A 22,660-nucleotide genomic window follows, 5' to 3' on the forward strand; every position below is an offset into this window, starting at 1 on the left:
TGTTTAATCGTGTTGCATACTTACGGGACGGGGGCAGTAATGGTCTCCCTGAAAGCAACCTTTGGCTTTCCTGTGACACAAGGACAGCCATACTCTCTTTCCATCCTCTAAAAAGAACAGGGGAGATCATTTTTTGGTATACTTAAAAAAATTAACTGAAAGAAGAAAAATCTTAAGAATCTTAACTACTTCTGAAGCACTGTTGAAAAATAAAAAATGATAAACCTTAAATTATTTGTCTTACAAAGGTTAGAGACATGATATTAAGTAATACAAACTGCTATTTAAATATTTTATGTAAATGAATTCTAACAAGACTGATTAACTTACACTTATCTCTATCCACTAAAACTTCACCTGTTTTCCATATTATTATTCACTGGAATAGCATATGAATCTGCTGTCAGTTTTCTACTGTCTTAACTTCTACAATGTGATTACGACCAGAATTTTTAATCATACATCATATAGCTTTTGTTTACATTCATACATACAGAAGACCTTTCCTAGGAAAATATGGCCCATCTACTCTATTATCTATATTCTAATGATCTGTAAGCACTAGCTTGAAAAGGCCACAGGCAAGAAATGGCCTGAAGAGTGGGTACTGATGGGCCAACTTCCTCAGCAGGTCTCTCCCTAAGGCTGGGTCCGAGATTTACTTGACCCAACTAACCATGACCTGGGGAATGGATGGACGGTCTTACTGCAAATACTGAGCCTTGACTCTAGGAGTCTGCAATATTTTACAAATAAAAGGATTCAGAAATCAAAAAGAATTAATCTGTAACACACAGGAACATTTGTAACACAGCATGCCACATGTGGATAGAAAATAGAAGTACGAAGAACCACTATTACAGTCATTGGACTGAGAATTATTGACTTGCAACAAAACAGAAACATAAGTACAAATGGATTTAAGTTAATTTTCTTGTTATTCATTACCTGAGCATAGATTTCCAGGTGTAATTCGCCCATTCCAGATACAATTGTCTCTTTGCTCTCAGTGTCGAAGTGGACTTTAAATGTAGGGTCTTCTCTTGTAAACCTGCCAATACCTTTTGAAAATTTTTCCAGATCATTCTTTAAAACAGAAAATCATTACACATTTTCTTAGCATGAGAAGCAATAGGGCTGTTTAAAGAACTTTAGTGAATGAAATCAAATACGTTAACAGAACATAACAATGATCCCCACCTAGTTTCTAGGCCACAACCTTTCAAATACGTGAGTTTGGCTGCCACGCAGTCAAGAGAACAGTGAATGGCTGGCTGACAGAATTTTCTTTCCATAATGAGATTGAAAACAAGAGTCCAAGACTTAACTATGCCTTTTCCTATTCTTAGATATATAGAAACTATGTACTTGTGAAAAGCTGCCCATAAAGGGGAAAGAACCTGTGTTACTGTTCTATTTTAGAAATCCTATACATAATCAGAGGAATCAGTATGTTTACCAAGACTTGATTGTGGCTTCAAGTAGGACAGTTAAGACCAAGAGTAAGGCAAATGCCAGTGAGACGTCTCCCTTTCAAAACCACCTGCTCGGATGTGCCTTAATTCTCCTTAGATGTAATTCTATATACCTCGTAAGCAGAATAATGGTCCTCTAAAGATATGCCCTAATCTTCCCAAACCTGTGAACTTTGCAGGTATGATTTAGGTTACAAACATTGAGGTGGGGAAATTACCATGAAGAATCTGGAGAATCCTTAAAAAGGAAGAGGAGTGCAGAGAGTTAATTTAGGGATCTGGAATGAGGGAAGAAGAGGCAGAAGACATCTGAAGCACAAAAGGGACTCATTTTGTGGTTGACAGCATTGAAGACAGGAGGACCGAAGCCCTGAAGATGGGCAGCCTCTAGAAGCTAGAAACCGGTCCCAGGTCAGTCCTCAGGGAAATGGGGACCCCAGTCCTAACAGCTGTAAGGAGCTGAATTTTGCCAACAATCTGAGTTAGCAAAAAAATAAAATGACCCCTAGGGCCCCCAGAAAGGAACACAGCTTTGTCAATGCCTTGATTTTAGCTGATTAAGAACTAGGTCAGATTTCTAACACTGTAAAAAGAATACATTTGTGTCATTTTAAGCCACTAAATTTGTCGTACTTTCTTATGGCAGCAATAGAAAACTAACACACCTGAATCACCAGTATTTAACAGCCATCACATGTGCGTGGAACGATTCTGTATCTGTATGCTGTGTGTATGTTCCTCAAATTCTGTCTATAAGGCTGCAAGACAGAATTATCCTCATTCCACAGGAGAGGAAACTAGGTGTAGAAAGGTGAAGTGACCTGCTCAAGGCCACAGAGCTAGGCACATGGCAAAGCCAGGACTGAATCCTGGGTTAGTCCATCTCTGAAGTCTCTTCCTTTGTGCTACACTAGCTAGGTACTGTCCACTTACTAGAAGATCATCCCTGCCCCCGCTATCAAGACTCAGAGCTTTATGCAGTGACTTCGTTATTTGACTTAAATTTACTCCAGCAAGCAGACAGCCCTGAGACACCAAAAAACCTTCTAGATATTGATGCCTTTGATTTTCCTCCACTGTTGTGAACTATCAACAGTTAAATACCTTACATGGACTCTGAATCAGGAATGAAGAAGCATAATATCTTTAACTTTTGTCCCTGAATATTCTATAGGGCAAAGCAGACGATTCTGCAAAGCACCCGGACCTGTGGCATTTCACTGTGTGGTAAGATGCAAGGTTTGCCTTTTCTCAGATTTCTGAGATGGAAGGATTTAATGTGTCTTACTCCCTCAACATTCTCTTTTCTGTATCAAGAAGGGTTTGGGAAATCTCATTTCCTCAAAAAAGAGGAAGTAGTACCCATTAATGCATTCACAAGACAATAAATCGGAGTGTGTTGTGTAAACAGTAGCTGCCAGCCGACAAGAGGTCATAAAATGTCCACTTAATGCATGAATGAGTTCACTTCAATTTACGATATTAACATGACTATTATCAATGTCAAAGCAATTTTAACAACTCACTTATGGCAGCAATGCAAACTAAACCCATTCAAGCAATTCTGGTTTCATAAAAAGCTAAATGACATCAAGTCCAGTCATAAAACTATTATATTTGAAAGTAAGACAGTCCTGTTTCAGGCTTTCCATGTTATAACCAGACATGCACTTCCTAACTACCCCGACTCCAGAGATGAAGCAATTTACCCATGCAGTAGATAAATGGGGTTTGACTACAACTTAAGACAAATGTCCGTTTCCCCCTTTTCACTCCTTTATGATCTGAATCTATGAAAATATTCTTATCACTGTGGAGCTAGTGATACTGTAAAGAGTTGGAAAGCACAGTCTTGTACCAATTTAATACCAGCAATTTTTTCAGTGTGAGAAGTAATTACTACCAACCAACTGGTTGGTTTGTTGTTTTTTTGAGAGAGAACCAACGCAAGTTGGGGAGGGGCAGAAAGAGAGAGGAAGAAAAGAGAATCTTAAGCAGGTTCCACATTTCTAGTGCAGAGCCTGCTTGGGATTCTATCTGCCCCTCCCCTGCCTGTATATGCATGCTGTCTTTCAAAATAAACAAACATTAACAACAAGAAAAAAAATGATCTCAATACCACAAGAAGAAACAGAGACCATAAAATTGCTGAGTATCAAAAGATAGTATATGCATTGTAACGAAAGATGAAAAAGAGCTCAAGCTTTTACTGTGATACACTGAGTCTGACACCAGTCTCCTACCTTGTTAGAAGGCTTCATTGCTATTGAAATGACAGGATCAGGAACATGAATTGACTCCTAAAATGTGTTTTAAAAGAACAGAGAATAATTCAAATATAGTACTGTTTGGGTCAGGGATGAATTAATTTTAATGTGCTACTTACAAAAGTACAAATACTAGTCAACATGTTTAGGCTAGACAATGTATAGTGTGGTTTTATATTAAATATATCAATATAATACATTAATAAATGAATGCACACATTTACATGATCTCCTCCCTCCCAAAATAATGAAAATAAATTATTGATTAACTGCTTAAGACCTCTAAGTTTACTGACACATTTGGTGTAAACATAATCATCATGAAGCCAATGCCAAGATGTGGAATTTCTTATTGGCCAGTGGCCACATGTGCTGTTGCTATCTTTTAATACGTTACTTTATTTAATCAAAATATACCATGGCCATTGATAAAACAGAGAAAGGGCACGAGATTCTTTACACATGGTACCTCATTCAATCAATCATAATTCTGACAAGCAGATGTTATTATCTCCATTTTACAAATAAAATTATTATAGGCGTAGAAAGAAGACAAAATAACTTGGCTAAGGGCCACGAGGGCATACAGGGCAAAGGTGAGACTCTAATCAAGCTCTAGGTGCTTCAAAGCCTAAGCACTTCCCACAGCCTTCCGTCCCTTATATTACTAACGACAAATATTTTGAGAAAGCCTTATCAATAATATGTTTACAAAACATGCCCCTTCTCTAGATCCCCTCCCAAACCTGTACAGATTTTGATTTTTTATAATATCTTAAAATGTAAAAACCATAGACATTAGAGAATATTGTATACAGAAAAACTAAGTATAAAATTATGAATTTGTCACATAATTCAGGAACTATTGTAGTGCTCCTCTGTTAGGGATGGACCAGTTCTTGTGTAAAGGACCCTCTATAAATTCCTTCACTGCAAATTCCTATCCCCCTGTGTACTTGTCTCCTACAGATGCAAAAAAGGGAAATAAGTGAGGGAGATTCACAGGCAGGAACTGCTCAAGCATGCTCTTCCCTTTGGGAGCCCTCAGTGATGAAAAGACACCCTGAGTTCCACAGGGCAGGCGTCTGCAGTAGGACTGTCTGGTTGCACCCCGTCTTTGAGCAGGGTTCCACTCTGTTATCCACTAGTCTACGTGGTCCAGCTCTCTGGGGGACTGACGCAAGGGTCCACTCTGGCTGCTAGATTAGTAAGGGACACTCCACTGGGACTAGCCTGATAATGGCCACAGGAACTAGAGGGGCATCTCCAATGCGGAGGCAGATCTCAGAGTACAGGAGTCGGCACTACACAGTCCGACTGTGTAGTGAAGAGTTCTCCCTCCATCCTGAACCTTGGAGGACGGTGGAATTATTTCACTAAGAAAAACCAGGTAAGTAAGCTTACACGGAGCATTTGTCTGACATTCAAAGAGCCATCTATACTGACGCCTGTGGCAAATAAATAAAAACTTCTGTGGTTGCTTTTTCTAAAGTACTAAATGTACTATATAAAAACATAAACTTTTAAAACTCAGTGACAGACAACTCTGAAATGAAATTACATACCATAGAAAGGCCACTATTATTTTTGTCTGTGAACGTGTCTCCACTAGCACAGTCAATGCCAAATAATGCACAGATGTCTCCGGCATACACTTCCTCAACATCCTAAATAAAGAAATAACACAAAATAATGCTTGCAAGTAATGCAAATCAGGACATCGAAGCTAAAAAGTAATCACACAATAAACACATTGTGCTTAAACAAACATGGCAGTATCACCATGGATTCTACAGAGAATGGATTAGAACCAGTGCAATACCAACACCCAACCACAGCGAGATGTAGCTTAAATAGGGCATTTATTTAAACCACATCCCAAATGATGAGATTTTACTTTAAATGGAAGCTTAGAGCTATGACATCATTATTTGGAGGGTCTGCAGTAATGACAGAACACAGAGCCTCTGTAACTCCTAAAGTTATTTCTATGTAAGGTTTACATGAGGCACCTGGGTGGCCCCAGTTGGTTAAACGTCTGACTCTGACTTTTGGCTCAGGACATGATCTCATGGTCGTGAGACTGAGCCCTGCATCAGGCTATGCACCGACAGCATGAAGCCTACCTGGCATTGGCATTCTTGTTCTCTCTCTCCTCACCCCACCCCCTACCCCGCCACTGCACTGGCGTGCATGCACACTCTGTCTCTCAAGATAAACAAACAGAAAAAAAAGGATATTATACATGTTGCCACAAGCCAACAATGACATTATGTATGACAAAAACATAGGAAAAACTGCAAAGGAAGCTTTGAAAACAAAGGCAGGGGAATTCAGCTCATTGTACTTAAAATAATCTTAATTTCTCACAGATGTAAGCAGTCAAGTAAACACAGGAAATCGAAGAACAAAGCACTGGTGCCTCATAAGTTTCCTAGTTTTTGTCCATTTATATTGACAGTTCATTCATAACAGCTGTGGCTGTGAATGAGCAAGTGTGCCTGAGTCATCAACGGTTACACAGAAGAACATGTCTCCTAGCCTCTGGCCCATAAAAACAAACAGCTGTGACAATCACGAATCCTTCTAGAATGCCCCCTGCTGCTTATCTCACAAAACAGCAACTGCATCCAATTTTGAAGACTTCATTTATCTTCACGAGTGACAAAGTTACAGCTACCACAAATTTCTGAATGTTGTAAGATTCTGCTCAAATAAACCTCTCCCAGAATACGGAGCTGACTTGGGAAAGAGCAGGAAGGAGGAGACAACCTCGCACACTTAGCGTTTTTACCAAGGCCTAATCCTAAAAGACCCCAGAAGGCATGGATAGATTCAGAGTCAATTCAAAATTTCAAGTCATAAACCAAAGTTTATTTCCCAGATTAGATTTTGAGAGGTTCTTCAGATGGATTTTAGCACCAAAAAGGTCCTTGGGGGGGGGGGGGATTCTATGGGAATAAAAAGCTCTAGGATTAAACAGGGCTTCACACAGGCCACACTTCTGAAAGTAAAGTCCCTGAACAACATGGGACAGTGTATGAATTAATTACTCTCAACTGCCTGAGAACCAGTAACACTGTCCTAACACCTATTTTACACTCCTTGTGATAGTAGCTCTTGAGGAAGGTGCTGAGTCTTGCGTTCTGAGTCCTAGGGAACTAACTGGCCTTCTCTTTAACTTTGGCCATTGAGGAAATATAGCTAGTCACAAACCCTGACATAAAATGTGACCTTAACATCTACTAATTTAGTGCTACAAAGTGCTACATCAGAATTATAGCAGGGGCACCTGGGTGGTTCAGTCGGTTAAGGATCCCACTTTGGCTCAGGTCATGATCTAAGAGTTCGTGAGTTCGAATCCCACATTGGACTCTGTGCTGACAGCTCGGAGCCTGGAGCCTGCTTCGGATTCTGTGTCTCCCTCTCTCTCTCTGCCCTTCCCCTGCTCATGCTCTGTCTCGCTCTCAAAAATAAATAGACATTAAAGAAACTTAAAAATAAAAAGAATTCTAGCATATCTAAGTAAAATGGAAGCAGCTAGGAAAACACACTCAAGTAGAAGTGAATTACTTGTGGGGCTCAGGTTACCAAGAAGGAAGACCTACTTCACATGAACTGCACGGGAGATACTTCGATCTCCCAACAAGGACCCCCACTTGCCTCCATCATGTCGGCGTGCATGCGGACCAGCCGCTGCACCCGCACCTTCTTTCCCGTCCGCGTGTTGTAGATGGTGTCGCCCTTCTTCAGCTCTCCTTGATAATTGCGGACATATGTTAACTGTCCAAATCGCCCAGCCTAGAAGTCAAGATGGGGTAAGGGCAGAAAGAAAAAAAGACGTAAGAATCAAAATTAGGAAAAACTTCACAACAACCTCCAATTATTCCCTTTTTAGTAGTATGCTTTATATACATGTTTTGGTTTATTGTCATAAAATACTTAAAATTTTGGCTTTGAATATACATGAGTTAAATGGTGCTGCTGATCTTTTTGGTGATACAATCCATGATATTACTTCTGATTCTTCTGAAATAAAAATTAGAAACTAATTTTAAATTGTGTATGCAATAAGGAAATATCCTCTTGCCTTCTAATATTACTTCATAAGTTGAGCTTAATACAGTTAAGATGTAAAATACAAATAAATTATAATTACTGGAAAGACAATATATATTGCAAAAAACAAAAATTTAATTAGAAATGGTAAAGCTGTATTAATGCAACTAAAAAATCCTTTGATAAGCACCTGGAAGGCTATACAAATATGCATTTTTTTTTTTGAGAGAGAGAGTGCACAAGTGAGCAAGGGGCAGGGAGAGGGTATGAGGGAGGGAGAGACAGAAGTGGGGGTCACCTGAAGTGGGGCTCAAACTCACAAACCAGGAGATCATGACCTGAGCTGAAGTCAGAAATTTAACCGAGTCACCCAGGTGCCCACAAAGAAGCATTCTTTAAAATAAATGAATATAAAATAATCAAGGATCTATTCCTCCTCAATATTAACACTAATAAATTAGGTATGTTTTAAAAGTTGCCAATTCTTCCCATGCTAATTTATAGGTTTAACACAATAGCAATAAAATTCCCAAGTGGAATTTTTATTTTTATTATTTTTTAAATTTTTTTAAATTTATTTTTGAGAAACAGAGAGAGACAGCATGAGCAGGGGAAGGTCAGAGAAAGAGGAGACACAGAATCTGAAGCAGGCTCCAGGCTGAGCTAGCTGTCAGCACAGAGCCCAATGCAGGGCTTGAACTCATGAACCATGAGATCATGACCTGAGCTAAAGCCAGAAGCCAGACGTTTAACCAACTGAGTCACCCAGGTGCCCAAGTGGAATTTTTAAACATTTGATTAATGCTTTTAAAATTCATTTAGAAGAATAAATGGATAAAAATCAAAATTTCTGAAGAATTATGGCATAAGCAAACCCTGACTGATATAAAAACATACTAAACACTCCAAACCTAAAAAGTACAGAAGTACTATCAAGATACCACCAGCCAACAACCTTTGCAGAGCTAGAACAAACAATCCTAAAATTTGTATGGAACCATAAAAGGCTCTGAATAGCAAAGGCAATCCTGAAATTTTAAGAAAAACAAAACTGGAGGCATCACAATTATGGATTTCAAGCTCTTTATAATGCTGTGTCATCAAGACGATATAGTCCTGGCAAAAAACACACACAGATCAATGGAACGGTACAGAGAGAGAACCCAGAAATGGACGCACAATTATAAGGTCAATTAATCTTCAACAAAGAGAGAAAGAATAACTGTTTGAAAAAAGACAACCTCTTCAACAAATGGTGTTGAGAAAACTGGACAGCAACATGCAGAAGAATTAAGCTGGACCACTATCTCACGCCATACACAAAAACAAACTCAAAATGAATTAAAGACCTAGATGTGAGACAGGAAGTCATCAAAATCCTAGAGAAGAACACAGGCAGCAACTCTTTGATCTCGGCAGTAGCAACTTCTTACTAGACATGTCTCTGGAGGCAAGGGAAACAAAAGCAAACATAAACTATTGGGATTTCATCAACATTAAAAGCTTCTGCACAGTGAAGGGAACAATCAACAAAACTAAGAGACAGCCGACAGAATGGGAGAAGATATTTGCAAATGACATACCAGATAAAGGTTTAGTATCTAAAATCTATAAAGAACTTATCAAACACAACACTCAAAAAACAATCCAGTTAAGAAATGGGCAAAAGACATGAAAAGACACTTTTCCAAAAAAGACACTGAGATGGCTAACTGACACATGAAAAGATGCTCAACATCATTCACCATCAGAAACAAAAATCAAAACCACACTGAGATATCACCTCACACCAGTCAGAATGGCTGAAATTGACAAGACAAGAAACAACAGGCTAGGTGAGGATGCAGAGTGGAACAATGCTGCCCTGCTGGTGGGAACGCAAGCCAGTGCAGCCACTCTGGAGAACAGCATGGAGGGGCCTCAAAAAGCTAAAAATAGAACGACCTACAATCCAGCAATTGCACTCCTAGGTATTTACCCAAAGGATACAAAAGTACAGATTCAAAAGGGTACACGCACTCCAATGTTTACAGCAGCATTACCAACAAGAGCCAAACTAGAGAGCCCAAATGCCCACTGATTGATGAAGATGATGTCACACACACACACACACACACACACACACACACACACACACACACAGTGAAATATTTCTCAGCCATCAAAAGGAATGAAAGCTTGCCATTTGCAAGGACATGGATGCATCTAAAAGGTATTATTCTTAACAAAATAAGTTAGAGAAAGACAAATCCTTTGTGATTTCACTCATATGTGGAATTCATGAAACAAAACAGATGAATACATGACAAGGGGGGTGGTGGAGAGAAGAAGAGAGGGAAACAAACTACAAGAGACTCTTAAAGGTACAGAACTGAGGGGTGATGGAGGCAGGAGAGGGAGACGGGCCAGATGGGTCATGGGTATTGAGGGGGACACATGTGATGAGCACTGGGTGTTGTATGTAAGTGATGAATCACTGAATTCTACTCTTGAAACCAATATTGCACTGTATGTTAACTAAAACTTAAATTAAAAAATACAGAAGTAGCACAAATTAAACTGAAGAGCCTACAGAGTAAAAATATCTAAAATGTAGAATACATTTGTCAGCAGATGATGATAACAAAAGATGTAACAACGGAAAAGCACAGTGTTGTTCAAAAACTGGTAAATGGACAGTTGGCCCCCATTTGGAGGGGAGGAGATACACTCAAAGTCCACCCCACAGCACACAGCAAGACAAATTCCAGCTGGATTAACAATGAACAGAAAAACAATAAAAGTAGAAGAAAACAAGTGTCTCTGAAATATATACAAAGAGGAAGGCTCCTAAGGTTAAAAATGAGAGAACTATAAAAGACTACTATAGTTGACTGCAAGTTTTAAAGTGCTAATTGTTTTAAAAAATAAGCTTTATTACCTTCTGACTCTTGATATCGGCTCAGGTTGTGATCTTGTAGTTGTGAGATTGAGCCCCTCATTGGGCTATGCACTAAGCATGCAGCCTGCCTAAGATTTTCTCTCTCTGCCCCTTCCTTCTCAAAATAAACAAACATTAAAAAGTAAACTTTATTGGAAAAAGGTCATTCAAACAAGTAAACGCTTTGGTCTAATTTTTATTTATTTATTTTAATGTTTGTTTATTTTTGATAAAGAGAGAGAAAGTGTGAGCAGGGGAGGGGCTGACAGACAGGGAGACACAGAATCTTAAGCAGGCTCCAGGCTCTGAGCTGTCAGCTCCTTACACTAATATTTAAAAAAGAAATGAAGAGGGGGCTCCTGGGTGGCTCAGTTGGTTGAGCTTTGACCTCTGCTCAGGTCATGATCTCAAGGTTCATGAGTTCCGCCCCCATCTCTGGCTCTCTGCTGTCAGTACAGAGCCTGCTTCGAATTCTCTGTTCCCCCTCTCCTGCACCTTCCCTGCTTGCTCTCTCTCTCAAAAGTAAAACATTAAAAAAAAAAAATGAAGAGACCATTACAAAGAGCCTTATAAGTGCATAATCAATATTTGGAAAAATACTCCCTATTATTAGGAATTAAAGTAAGATAAAATATAAAACTATTTCTCACTCATAAAAGTGGTAATAATTTTTAAGTAATAATACTAGGGAGCCTGGGTGGCTCAGTTGAGTGTCCAACTTTAGCTCAGATCATGATCTCATAGTTTTTGAGTTTGAGCCCCACATCAGGTTCTGTGCTAACAGCTTGGAGTCTAGAGCCTGCTTTGGATTCTGTGTCTCCCTCTCTTTCTGCCCCTCCCCCTCCTCTCTCAAAAACAAACATTCAAAAAAACTTCTTAAAGTAAATAATTAATACTCAATGCTGATAAAATTCACTGAAGTAATTTAATACATTAACTCAGAGTATCATAAACCATTCTATTCCTTTAATTCAGAAATCACTAGTCTAGGAATCCAAAGAAGACATTCCTAAATACATATTTTTTAAAAAGCTTTACACATAAAAATTGCCACTGCAGTGTTATTTGTAGTTTTTAATTTAACATTATCTTTTTTGGGGGCACCGGGGTGGCTCAGTCGGTTAAGTGTCTGACTTTGGCTCAGGTCATGATCTCACGGTTCATGAGTTCGAGCCCCACATCAGCCTCTGTGCTGACAGCTCAGAGCCTGGGGCCTGCTTTGAATTCTGTGTCTCCCTCTCTCTCTGCCTCTCCCCCACTCGTGCAGTCTCTGTCTCTCAAAAATAAACATTAAAAATTTTTTTAAAATAAAATTATCTTTTTTCTTTTAGAAATGCACTATAAACATTTTTAAATGAAAACTAAGAAAAAGCCTCCAAACTATAATCCCATCCCAGAAATAACCACTCGTAACACTTTGAATTTATCTACCTTTTTTCACACTTACAAGGTATGAACAGAAGCAACAACACCCAAACCAAAAGTAAACCCATGTACTCAAATCTTGGTGTCTAGTACCATTCTCGATTACAAAGTACCACAGCACCTATAGGAATGGCGATTCTAGGGCTGGGACAGGCAATACACATGACAGGCATGGAGGACCCCGTAGTGCCACAAAGTCAGGGAGCATTCAGAAGAACAAAGCAGTGAGGATGTCAGAAGGACACAGGAGCAACTGAAAGAGCTCCAGTGGCCAAACCTGGGCAACAAAATAAATAACAGACTCTACTCATCGTATCTCACAATATCCATGAGGCCAGATTAATATAAAGGAATGACTGAATAAAAACATAAATGGGGGAGAGAAAACAACTGTCCCACATAGATGAATCCCAAAGAACTGACAGTGGCTACTGCTCCCTCAAGGGGTACAGCATAATTCCTCACCCCTTAAGTGTGGGCTGTGCACAGTAACTTCCTTCTAAAGAGGCAGTAGGGAAAGGGCCGGGGGCTTTCAGCAGAGCAATCTATAACCAAATCTCTCCTAAAGTCATTCTGTAATAGGAAGAAAACCTTAAAAGAATATTCCCACATATAGCAATTAAATACATTCGAAAGACACTTACCTCCAGTTTAAAAGCCAGGCCTACAAATGGGTGGGAACTGTTTCTTTCTGGGTTCATTAGGATTTTGTTTTTCTCTTTTGAGTCACTTAAAAGAAAGGTAAATCTATGAGATGCAATATTTGATTACATCAATTTGTTTCAGCAGAGAGTTTTAGGTGAGAAAAAGCACATGCATGCTAAACATTTGTGACTTCCCATAAGTGAAATTTCACTGAAAAAAGTTAGTAAGAATAACTTCTCTGGGCTTAGTTACTACTTTGTGACAGGACCAGAGCAGACTAAAAACACAGAAGTGGCAGAGAAAGAAAAGAAAAATCATCAATGAGAACTTTAAAATCGTCTGTGTCTCAAAGTTTGGGGTTTTTTGTTTTGTTTTGTTTTGTTTGGGTATGACTGAAAACAGCTGGTCCCAAATGGAAAAAATTTACTAAAGATGTAAACCTTGGTAGACAATAAATCATACTTCTAACTCACAAACAGAATGAGATATGCAAAGTGGTATAATAAATATTTTTCTAGATGTCAACAGTGTTACCCAAATAGAAATGGGTGACTGATTTCAGTAAACTATAGGGAAAAAACACAAACACAGCTTAATTAAAAGTTGTTAAATTCTTAAATTCTTTCATAGTACACGTTAAAGAATATGTGCATGAACTAAGATTCCATTCCCAAGACTTACCCCTCCTGATTGAGAAGAGCATAATTGTGGACTTCAGACGGACTTGGGAGGTATTCTAAAACACCATCCAGAAGAGGCTGGATGCCCTTGTTCCTCAACGCACTTCCCAAAAAGACAGGAGTAAATGACCTATTTAGAGTAGCTCTTCGGATTGCACGCTACAAAAGAAAACAATTTAATAATTATTAGTTAACCTTAAAAAAAAGCTTTGTGTTTCAAATCAATTACAAACCAACAAGTGAATAAAATGAACTGGTACTTTGGGAGCACAGGCTACTGTGGAGACTAGAATCAGGTCTCTCTAAATTAAAGTCAAAATACAAGAAGAAAAAATCAGTTCCTTTTTCAGGGCCAGGAAGCTATTTACTGTATTTATTTGACACTCCTGCAATGTCACTAATTTTTCAATTTGACAAAAAACACACACATACACACAGAAAACAGGTACACACAGAACTGTATAAACAGTATGCTACCAATTACGTAAAACAAAAGGAAAAGTAATACACACACCCAATCTCTGGGAAGACACCAAAATCTATTAACTGGTAACCTGTTTGCAGAAGAGACAGAGAACTAGGCAAACAGGAGTCAGGTGGGGGATTTTTTTTTTTCTTTCTGTGTACCTTTTTAGGTTTTTAACTATTTAAAACAAATGAAAATAGCATCTATTAAAAAATATTTAATTAACAGATGTTTCCTTTTTGTTTTTTAAATAACATACATCCAGGAAGCCAAGGTACAAATCACTCATAAATTAAGGACCACGACTGTATACAGGCTCTAAATTAACCACCTCCGGGGGGTACCCCCACCCCCAGCGCAGGCACCATCACGGCGGCCCAGCTGCGGCCGGGCCCTCCAGGCTAAGCAGGCCTCCCAGGAGCCGCAGGTCTTACAGCCGGAAGAGCCGCGAGCCGCCACAGCAGAAATAAGCCAGCGTACAGTTCTCAGTCCTCATGAAGAGACAGAAAACCAGCTACCCTAAAAAACCTTTACAACCACTCTTTCTAAACAGCACCACAGTGAACAGTAGGATAACAGCTGCATATGATAAACGGAGTATAAAAAGGTGGAAAATATGTATAGCAAGAAACAAATTACTATTTGAAATGATCACAAAAGCTCAATTTTGCTGTTGCTAGAATCCAGAAATGGCTGCAGTACTAAACATGAGGTTACCCCATGCCATATGATCACAACACTTTGACTCTCCGTCCCTCTCTCAGACGCAGTAGCAACATAAAAGAATCTCACCACCTTTAGTTTACATACATCGGATAGAGAAACACTTGAGGGTGGTAGATTTACAAGCTTTATTTTTCCAAAAATTTCCCTTGTTTTCATAAGTATCACTTTCACACTTGAAAGCTGTTCCTGGATCATATCGTAGTTCTAGGTTTAATTATTTTTAAAGAATGGCTATACTTTTTCTACAGTGACCGCATCACTTTACATTACCACTAGCAATGCACAAGAGTTTCGATTTCTCCAAATCCCTACCAGTACTGGTTATTTTACAGAAAATAACATTAACTGGGGCACCTGAGTGGCTTAGGTGGTTAAGTATTTGACTTCAGCTCAGGTCATGATCTCCTGTTCCTGTGTTTGAGCCCCACACCAGGTTCTGTGCAAAGACAGCTCAGAGCCTGGAGCCTGCTTTGGATTTGGTGTCTCCCTCTCTCTCTGCCCCTCCCCCACTCATGCTCTGTCTTTCTTTCAAAAATAAATAAAAACATTAGGGAAAAAAAAGAACATTAACAGAAAAAAAAATTATTCCAGGGTTTTGGGGCTTTTTCCAAATAGCCATCCTAATAAAGTGAAATCTCATTATGGTTCTGATTTGTTTTCCCTAATGATTACTGATGCTGAACATCTTTTTGTGTGCTTATTGACCATCTGTATGTCTCCTATTGAAAAGTTACCTATTCAAAAAATAAATCCTAGTCTCAGAGATCTTATTTTAAAAAAAAAACACTTTTATAATTTATTTTTGAGACAGAGCACGAGTGGGGGAGGGGCAGAGAGCAAGCGAGACACAGAATCTGAAGCAGGCTCCAAGCTCTGAGGTGTCAGCACAGAGCCCGATGAGGGGCTTGAACCCACGAACTGTGAGATCATGACCTGAGCCAAAGTCAAACGTCCAACTGACTGAGCCACCCAGGTGACCCCCAAGATCTTACTTTTAAATAACTAAATGATCAAATGAAGAAATCTATACAGCCCTTCTAAATAGTACGATACTACATGTATCAACATTTAGTCTGCAAACATTTAACAGCCTTGTCTCTTAATGTCTTTATTGCTGTAACACTTCTATATTTATCTTCTTTCTTAAGATATACTCAAGAGGTTGATGTTTAAATATCTTTTTTCTAGCACAAACTGTACTTCCTTTCCCATTTTAAGATAATACAGAACTCATTACTCTAAAAGAGTAATATGCCACAGTGAAATATTTTTTGAAAAAAATCAACAGTTAAACAAATTTGCTCAGATTTCATTAATAAAAGCCCTGCATGAAAGCATCATGTCTTTTCCCCACAAAAAACCAAGAAACTCCACCTCTTTTTCTGGTTAATGTCAGACATTTTGAGAGCACTTGCCTTTAAATCAGTAATTGAGGGGATTTTTTCTTCCAGGAACATCTCACCAAGCTGCTCATCTGAATTGGCAACACATTCAATCAGCTCCTGCCGGTGGTCAGCTGCCGCCACCCTGAATCCTGCTGGAATTTCCTCATATCGAACAACCTGACTAAGAAAAGGAATGCTTGGTGTTGCTACTTAAGGATATTCAATTAAACATAAAACGCATCAATGGCAAAGATGAACCCTAGTGGCTAAAATTTTTTTTAGATGAGAACTGATATTATTTGCATTAAGATGGCATGTAAGACTAATGTATATCTTTAAAATTTAGACAAAAGAGTGGGCAAAAATACTTCAGTAGGCAAAGCAAATTGCTCCAGGTGGTACTACTAGTAAATGTAAGAGCCAAGTTTCAAAGCCAATCTGACTCCAAAGCTCATGACTCTTCTATTAACCAAATTAACCAGAACATCATAGTCACTAACAAGCAGGAATAGAGAGACCTGCCTCTATTCCTTTCCACTAATAACCCAGTTACACAGTGTTAACACAGAATACATTAATTTATAGTAAAAAAAAAAAATGGTTACTAAATATGACAAACTCTTCAACCTTTACCCCAGGTTCTCCGGCCCTCTACAGGCTGAACAGGTAGGACTCACAAATAAAATAGACACAACTGAGAAATGGATATATTTGATATTTAAAAACACCAGTCTCAAAAGGCTTTCAAAGTATTTCTTTAAAAATGAAAACTAATTTCAAAAAAGTAAGCTTTTCAGAAAACATGTTCCTAAAATAAAAAAGTAAAAGAAGTCAACTGCAAATAGTCAGAATATAATTCTTATTGTCCCAAGGAAAGCTCTTTACAGCCTTCAAATCATAACCTCATCCTTCCTGTCAAACTCCCCAATTTTCTTTCGTGTCAGAATCATCTGTGGAGGCCTTTCAAAAGTTACACACCCAGCAGTCTACAGCTGGGAGAAGGGGCAGATATATTAAGAAATGTTCTGTCGTTGGGGCAAACAACCAAGTTTAAGAGCGTCTACTTCAGAAGACAATTGTGTGCCCTGGTAATTCTGGGAAGGTGGATTTATTCATTCATTTACAAATATTTTTTTTTAGTACTTATCATGTACCAGGAAGTTCTAGGGCTGGGGACACAGTACTGAATAAACCTGATTAAAACATCCCTGTCCTCTTGACCCTACATTCTAAGAAATAGTAGATGAACTGGAGTCACTGTTGTCACAGACAAAGTGAGAACGTGCCTGTATCCCTCCCCTGCCCACAAGACGGCTAAAGAGAGCAGATGAGAGTTAACTGGTCACAACACCCGTCACCACCTGCCAGCCTAGCAGTCTGTTTCACGGCCGAGAAAGCAAGCCTCTCAGGAATCATCTCTGGAGAAACTGCCAGGCCACTGGGGCCACTCCTCTTGAGGAAGCGTTGTGACTTCCCACAGGGCCCACAGCCACTCAAAGTGTGGTCCGCAGATCTGTAATTGCAGCAGCACCTGGGAGCTATCTCGAAATGCAAATTCCAGGCTCCACCCTAGAGCTACTGAATAAGAATCTTCCGGAGGTGGATGCAGGAATGTGCTTTAACACGCTTTCAGGTGATTTTTCTGAATGTCAAAGTTTGATAACCACGGGAAATTATAGTGTTTTTGTATGCAGAGGTGACTCAAAAATTGACTAATGGACCAAATACTGTATCAAAAAATTACCAATTTGCTTCTTCTCTTATTCAAACCACATATGTACTATTTTTAACTGCTTTTACATATTATCCTTTTATCTTTATAATCTCATAAAGTAGGTAGAGCACTTATGATTCATACATACTTCCCAGATTTTATCACCGTACCCAAGACACAGCAGCTGCTCTTTAAAGAATGAATAAATGAACAAGCAGAAAAAGAGATCTGTTACTAGCCCAAGCTGAAGGCCTCCTCTTATCATACCATGCATGTCATAACATGATATAAATTACCCAAAAAGTAACATACTCTCCCTTGGAATCAATACTAAGCAAAATGGAAAGCAACTAGGATTAAAGGCTTTAAAACAAAATCATTTTGAAATATATTCCTCCAGCCACATTTTAAAACCATGTTTCCTCTGTCTTTAAAGAACTCATCCTTTTCTCTTTCTTTAATGCTTTTTAAAATCTAACATTTTACTAATATATTTCTAACTTACCCGAAGTCTCCATCAAAGTAAATGGCTCGTTCCTCAATAAGATCTATTATACCTTTAAAATCACCCTCCAAACCAATGGGTATCTGCACAAATGCTGCATTATGGCTCAGTTTAGACCTGAAAAATAAAAATACATATGTTTACCTCTTTTTTTTCCTCCCTAAATCCCTTTGAAGTGACAAAAGGAAATCAATGGCAGATGTTGGGGACCTGGGAGGGAAGATATAAAATAGTTGGGAACAGCCCAACTCACCAAGCTCAGGAAGCCAAAACCCTATTTAGGCAACAAAAGAACTCTAAAATCAGTGTTTTCCCATCAGATCCCCAGAATAGTCTGGATTAAAAACAGAAAGGGGAAGAACAAGTCAATAGTAATTGGTCAGAAAATTAAAGCAGAGTGGGGTGTGGGATCACCTTGCCCACCTCTCATTCTTAAAGCAGCTGCCTTGAGGAAAGCGGAGTAGAGCTAGCTGAAGAGCAAGTTCTTACAGGAGACCTCTGACCTTGTGTGTTAAAAACCAGACATTCATCCTTAGGTTGTACCCTTTATCAGACAGGACCACTGAAGGGATTAGCAGGAAGTCTCACTCAAGAAGAAATAGACTCTAGCCACCATTGTTTAGTCTACACGCTAGGCTCCCATGTACAGCTATGGATAGGTAACTAAGAATCACCAAATATCTGAAGGTTACCAATAGCTTAAAAGAGAGGTGTGAGCTCAAAAAACAGTACTAACTTCCAAGGAGAGTTACTGAAAGAAAATAAAATGTAAAGGTCTGAGAAGTAATCACTCCACTAATGAAGATGTTGCAGTAAAAGAGGATTACAGAAATTAATTACATAATTGCAGAAATTAAAAAAGGAAAACAGGCTAAATAACAGATGGGACACAGATGATGATCAGATTCGTGAGCTGGAAGACTGACCTCAAGAATTCTCTCATAACCCGGTCCAAAATAAGAGAAAAAATGAGAATGTACGGTAGAAAACTTAACACATGGACACCAGAATAAGAACAGATGTTATTATCTGTTTAATGGGAGTTACAGAATGCAGATAAAAGGGAGTAGAAGAGAAAAAGAACCGCAGTAGTCAAATGCTAAATGAGAATTTTCCTGGAATTCAGACAAAGACTTGGTAGAAACAGTCCGTCTCTTGCCAAGCACAAGTAAAATATAAGTAATAAGGACAAAAGTGAAAACACTTTGTTTTTCCAGGAAAATATTACAAATACCCAGTAAAGAAGAATTTCATGCTCATATTCCCAAATTCATCCCTTCCATCAGGCACACACAGCAATGCTGTCACTTAGAAGTTCCTCAATACCAGCGTTGTCACCAGGCACACTTTGTCACTGTCTCTCCACTAGTGCAAACTTATTGTCTATTTTCATCAGCTCTGCCACGTGAATTGTGACTAGGAATTTGGCAGCCACATTTACACGTTTACAAAAAGTGCAAAGTGAAACTTTAACTCTTTTCAAAGGCTCTGTGAAATATACAGTGTTGGGCGAAACGCACAATACTACAGCTACTATTCTGCTGTCTCGTCTCAGCAAATGTTACCATATGAACCCAACAGACTATGTACCTCACTACTTATGGACATTAATTAAAATTCCCTATGTAAAGGTTAAAATAGATGATGATTCTCTAGGTTTGTCTAAATATATAAAGTACTTTCATAATCTACGCTAGATTATTCTCTAATCACAGCAAAACAGTGACCTGCCAGATTGTTTTCTGAACTCACCTTAAACCTCCCTACGATTTAAGTCACATTTTCCCCATTTTACAGAAAAGGCAGTTGATGAGATAACCACCACAAAACAAACTACTGACCTTGGTGTTTCTTTTTTTAAAGTTTTTTTTTTTAATGTTTTATTTATTTTTGAGAGTGAGAGAGGGAGACATAGAATCTGAGGCAGGCTTCAGGCTGTCAGCACAGAGCCTATGTCGGGCTCATGAGATCATGACCTGAGGCACCCAGGCACCCCTGACACCTTGGTGTTTCTTTTAGTAAGCGACTCAAATTTTTTGGAGAAAAAAATTTAGGAATAAAGCTTAAGGACACTGAATTAATTGTCCTTCCGGATGTCAGCTTTCTTATCCAGACAGATCATCACAGCCCCTCCTGTTCTAAGGCTCAGTACCTCATTTGCTGCAGGGCCCTGGCTGGGTTGGAGCCCATTCGGTCCAATTTGTTAATGAAAGTTAGAAATGGAACGTTGTAGCGCTTCATCTGCCGATTAACAGTCATGGTCTGGCACTGCACCCCGCCAACAGCACACAGAACAAGGACCGCACCATCCAACACTCGCAGGGCCCTTTCGACTTCTATTGTGAAGTCCACGTGTCCTAGATGAGACAAAGGGTGTGAGAGTCTTAAAGAGCAGCACGAATTTTGATAACATGCACAATTATACGTTTTTGTCACTCTGCTTATAACATAAGCCTTCTAATTAGAATGTGGATTTTTTAAACCACCACACCGTTTACCCACCATAAGGTCCGGGGCCCAACTCTTCAAAAACTAGTAGGGCCACAGGCGCCTTTCAATCAGCTACAGCTTGTAACAATCAAGAATCTTCCTACTCACAATGTATTTGTACTATTTTTCAAGGAAACCACGGAAGGATGAAGTGCTCTAGGTCCCAAGTCAGGTTTCTCTAACCAGGAATTCACAGTCTCACTTGAGCTGGGTCATAGTAAAGAACTAAATGTGCTTTTGTCAAAACAAGCTGCGATCAAACCAAGAGTTCAACTCACCAGGAGTATCTATGATGTTGATATTGACGTCCTTCCACATGGTGTAGGTGGCTGCAGACTGAATAGTGATCCCTCTCTGTCTCTCTAGTTCCATGGAATCCATGACAGCACCGACTCCATCTTTACCTTTCACCTAAACACACACACAGCAAGTCAGATCTCCCCGTCCCTGCATCCCAAGGAGAGAACCCTTTACTGAGATGGACTAGAACACAGGTAGTTAGCTGATGCAATTTTCAGAGAAGGCTATCCTCAAACCGTATCTGGTGAAACAGAAGAGTGATTACAGGTTGCGCCCTCTATTTACTGCCTCTCTCTTCTTATCCTCAGCACTGCTAACAGCGTAATTACCTCAGTCTTAGCGCCCACCTTGGTTCCTTCACTCTTTCCTTGTTCCTGCCCACCAGGCTCCTGGCAGCCCTGACAGATGTTCAGAGAACAGGTTTTTCCCTGCTCTACTCCATGTGGATTTTCAGGCTTGGGTGGGAAGGATTCAGCTTACAAAGTACTTGCGATTTAACAAGATGAGCTTCCTCTGAAGAAATGGAGAGTTAAGTTATTCAATGATATGGTAACTTCTTCAGGAGACTTTAAAGTTACAAAAAAATCTTTTTCTTTCTTTCTTTTTATTTTTTGCCCTTCTCTCAGTAATGCATTTGTCCGCCCACCATCAGGGGGTCACAGCTCAGGTGGGGCCTGACCAGCCTCCAGGTCCAAACATAGATTATATGCCCAAGGCAGCAGGTGAGCCTGGGCACACCAGGGGGAGGTGCCGCTGGGCTGCCAGCCCCTTGGGAAGTCCCAGGGCCCGGAAGCCCCAAGTCACACTCGTTGGCAGGTGGGAGGGGAGCAGCATACCAAGTGTGTGGGGGCATAGGTCTCATCCTCTTGGGCAGGCAGAATGCCAAGCAGGCCCCTACCTCACAAAGGGCATTTATGGAAATGGCGGGTGAGGCGGGGTGCTGCTGGTAGCCCTCAGGGGAGTGAGGGTCAAAAGTCGGCTCGTTTCTGCTGCAGCTGTGAATCGTGGGCTTGGGAAACAGTGTTCCAAGGGTCCACGTAGCAGTCCACCTACTGGCAATGCACTTCTGCTCCGAACTGTCCAGGGAGCCGCTGGCCTCCAGACGCACTTCCGGAAGCACTTGGCCGGCAGTCTCTGCAGCTGCGCCTGCGCCCTGGCCACAGCGATCTGCACCTTCACCGGCTCCATGCTGAGCCCCAGGGCCCAGCCTGCCGCGGCTCCCTAAACCTGAGCCCAAACCACTCTCCAGGGCTTCGCGAAGTCCAAAAACAATTTTTTTGATACATGTGTTTTGTAACTATAAACAATACTACATATAAAGTCTTTTTCCACTTTACAAACATCTCTCCATAACATTAAAAATTACGTAAATACTACTTTAACAGCTGCTTCTGCTTAATACTTCACGACTTTTTAACTAAAGTATAATTAACAGTTACATTAGTTTCAGGTGTAGCCTTAGCATTCCTAGAGACAATTTACTGAGAATCCACACAGAGATGATCTCTAGGAAGATTCCTCACAACCACACTGCAAGCCAGTGTGAACTATCTCGTTGGTGACAGGACTCTGACTAAAGGTCCACTGTTACCATTCTTTTAAT

The 22,660-nt window shown here is 39.7% G+C and overlaps 1 protein-coding gene across 2 annotated transcripts in view; it reads right to left on the reverse strand.

The window, feature by feature from the left end:
- The window catches only part of GFM1 (G elongation factor mitochondrial 1), a 43,519-nt gene that overhangs the window by 19,205 nt on the left and 1,654 nt on the right, over positions 1 to 22,660 (reverse strand). For both annotated transcript variants that reach the window (XM_029939979.1, XM_029939980.1), the window contains exons 3-13: positions 21,036 to 21,168; positions 20,420 to 20,624; positions 18,268 to 18,384; positions 16,079 to 16,229; positions 13,473 to 13,630; positions 12,791 to 12,875; positions 7,406 to 7,543; positions 5,308 to 5,409; positions 3,719 to 3,775; positions 949 to 1,086; positions 25 to 107 (exon numbers count right to left, since the gene is read on the reverse strand). In XM_029939979.1, coding sequence (XP_029795839.1) covers positions 25 to 107; positions 949 to 1,086; positions 3,719 to 3,775; positions 5,308 to 5,409; positions 7,406 to 7,543; positions 12,791 to 12,875; positions 13,473 to 13,630; positions 16,079 to 16,229; positions 18,268 to 18,384; positions 20,420 to 20,624; positions 21,036 to 21,168 — 1,367 coding nt within the window. The remainder of the gene's footprint in view (positions 1 to 24; positions 108 to 948; positions 1,087 to 3,718; positions 3,776 to 5,307; positions 5,410 to 7,405; positions 7,544 to 12,790; positions 12,876 to 13,472; positions 13,631 to 16,078; positions 16,230 to 18,267; positions 18,385 to 20,419; positions 20,625 to 21,035; positions 21,169 to 22,660) is intronic.

Source organism: Suricata suricatta, chromosome 5 (genome assembly GCF_006229205.1).
Source record: "Suricata suricatta isolate VVHF042 chromosome 5, meerkat_22Aug2017_6uvM2_HiC, whole genome shotgun sequence".
NCBI classification, from domain to species: Eukaryota; Metazoa; Chordata; class Mammalia; order Carnivora; family Herpestidae; genus Suricata; species Suricata suricatta.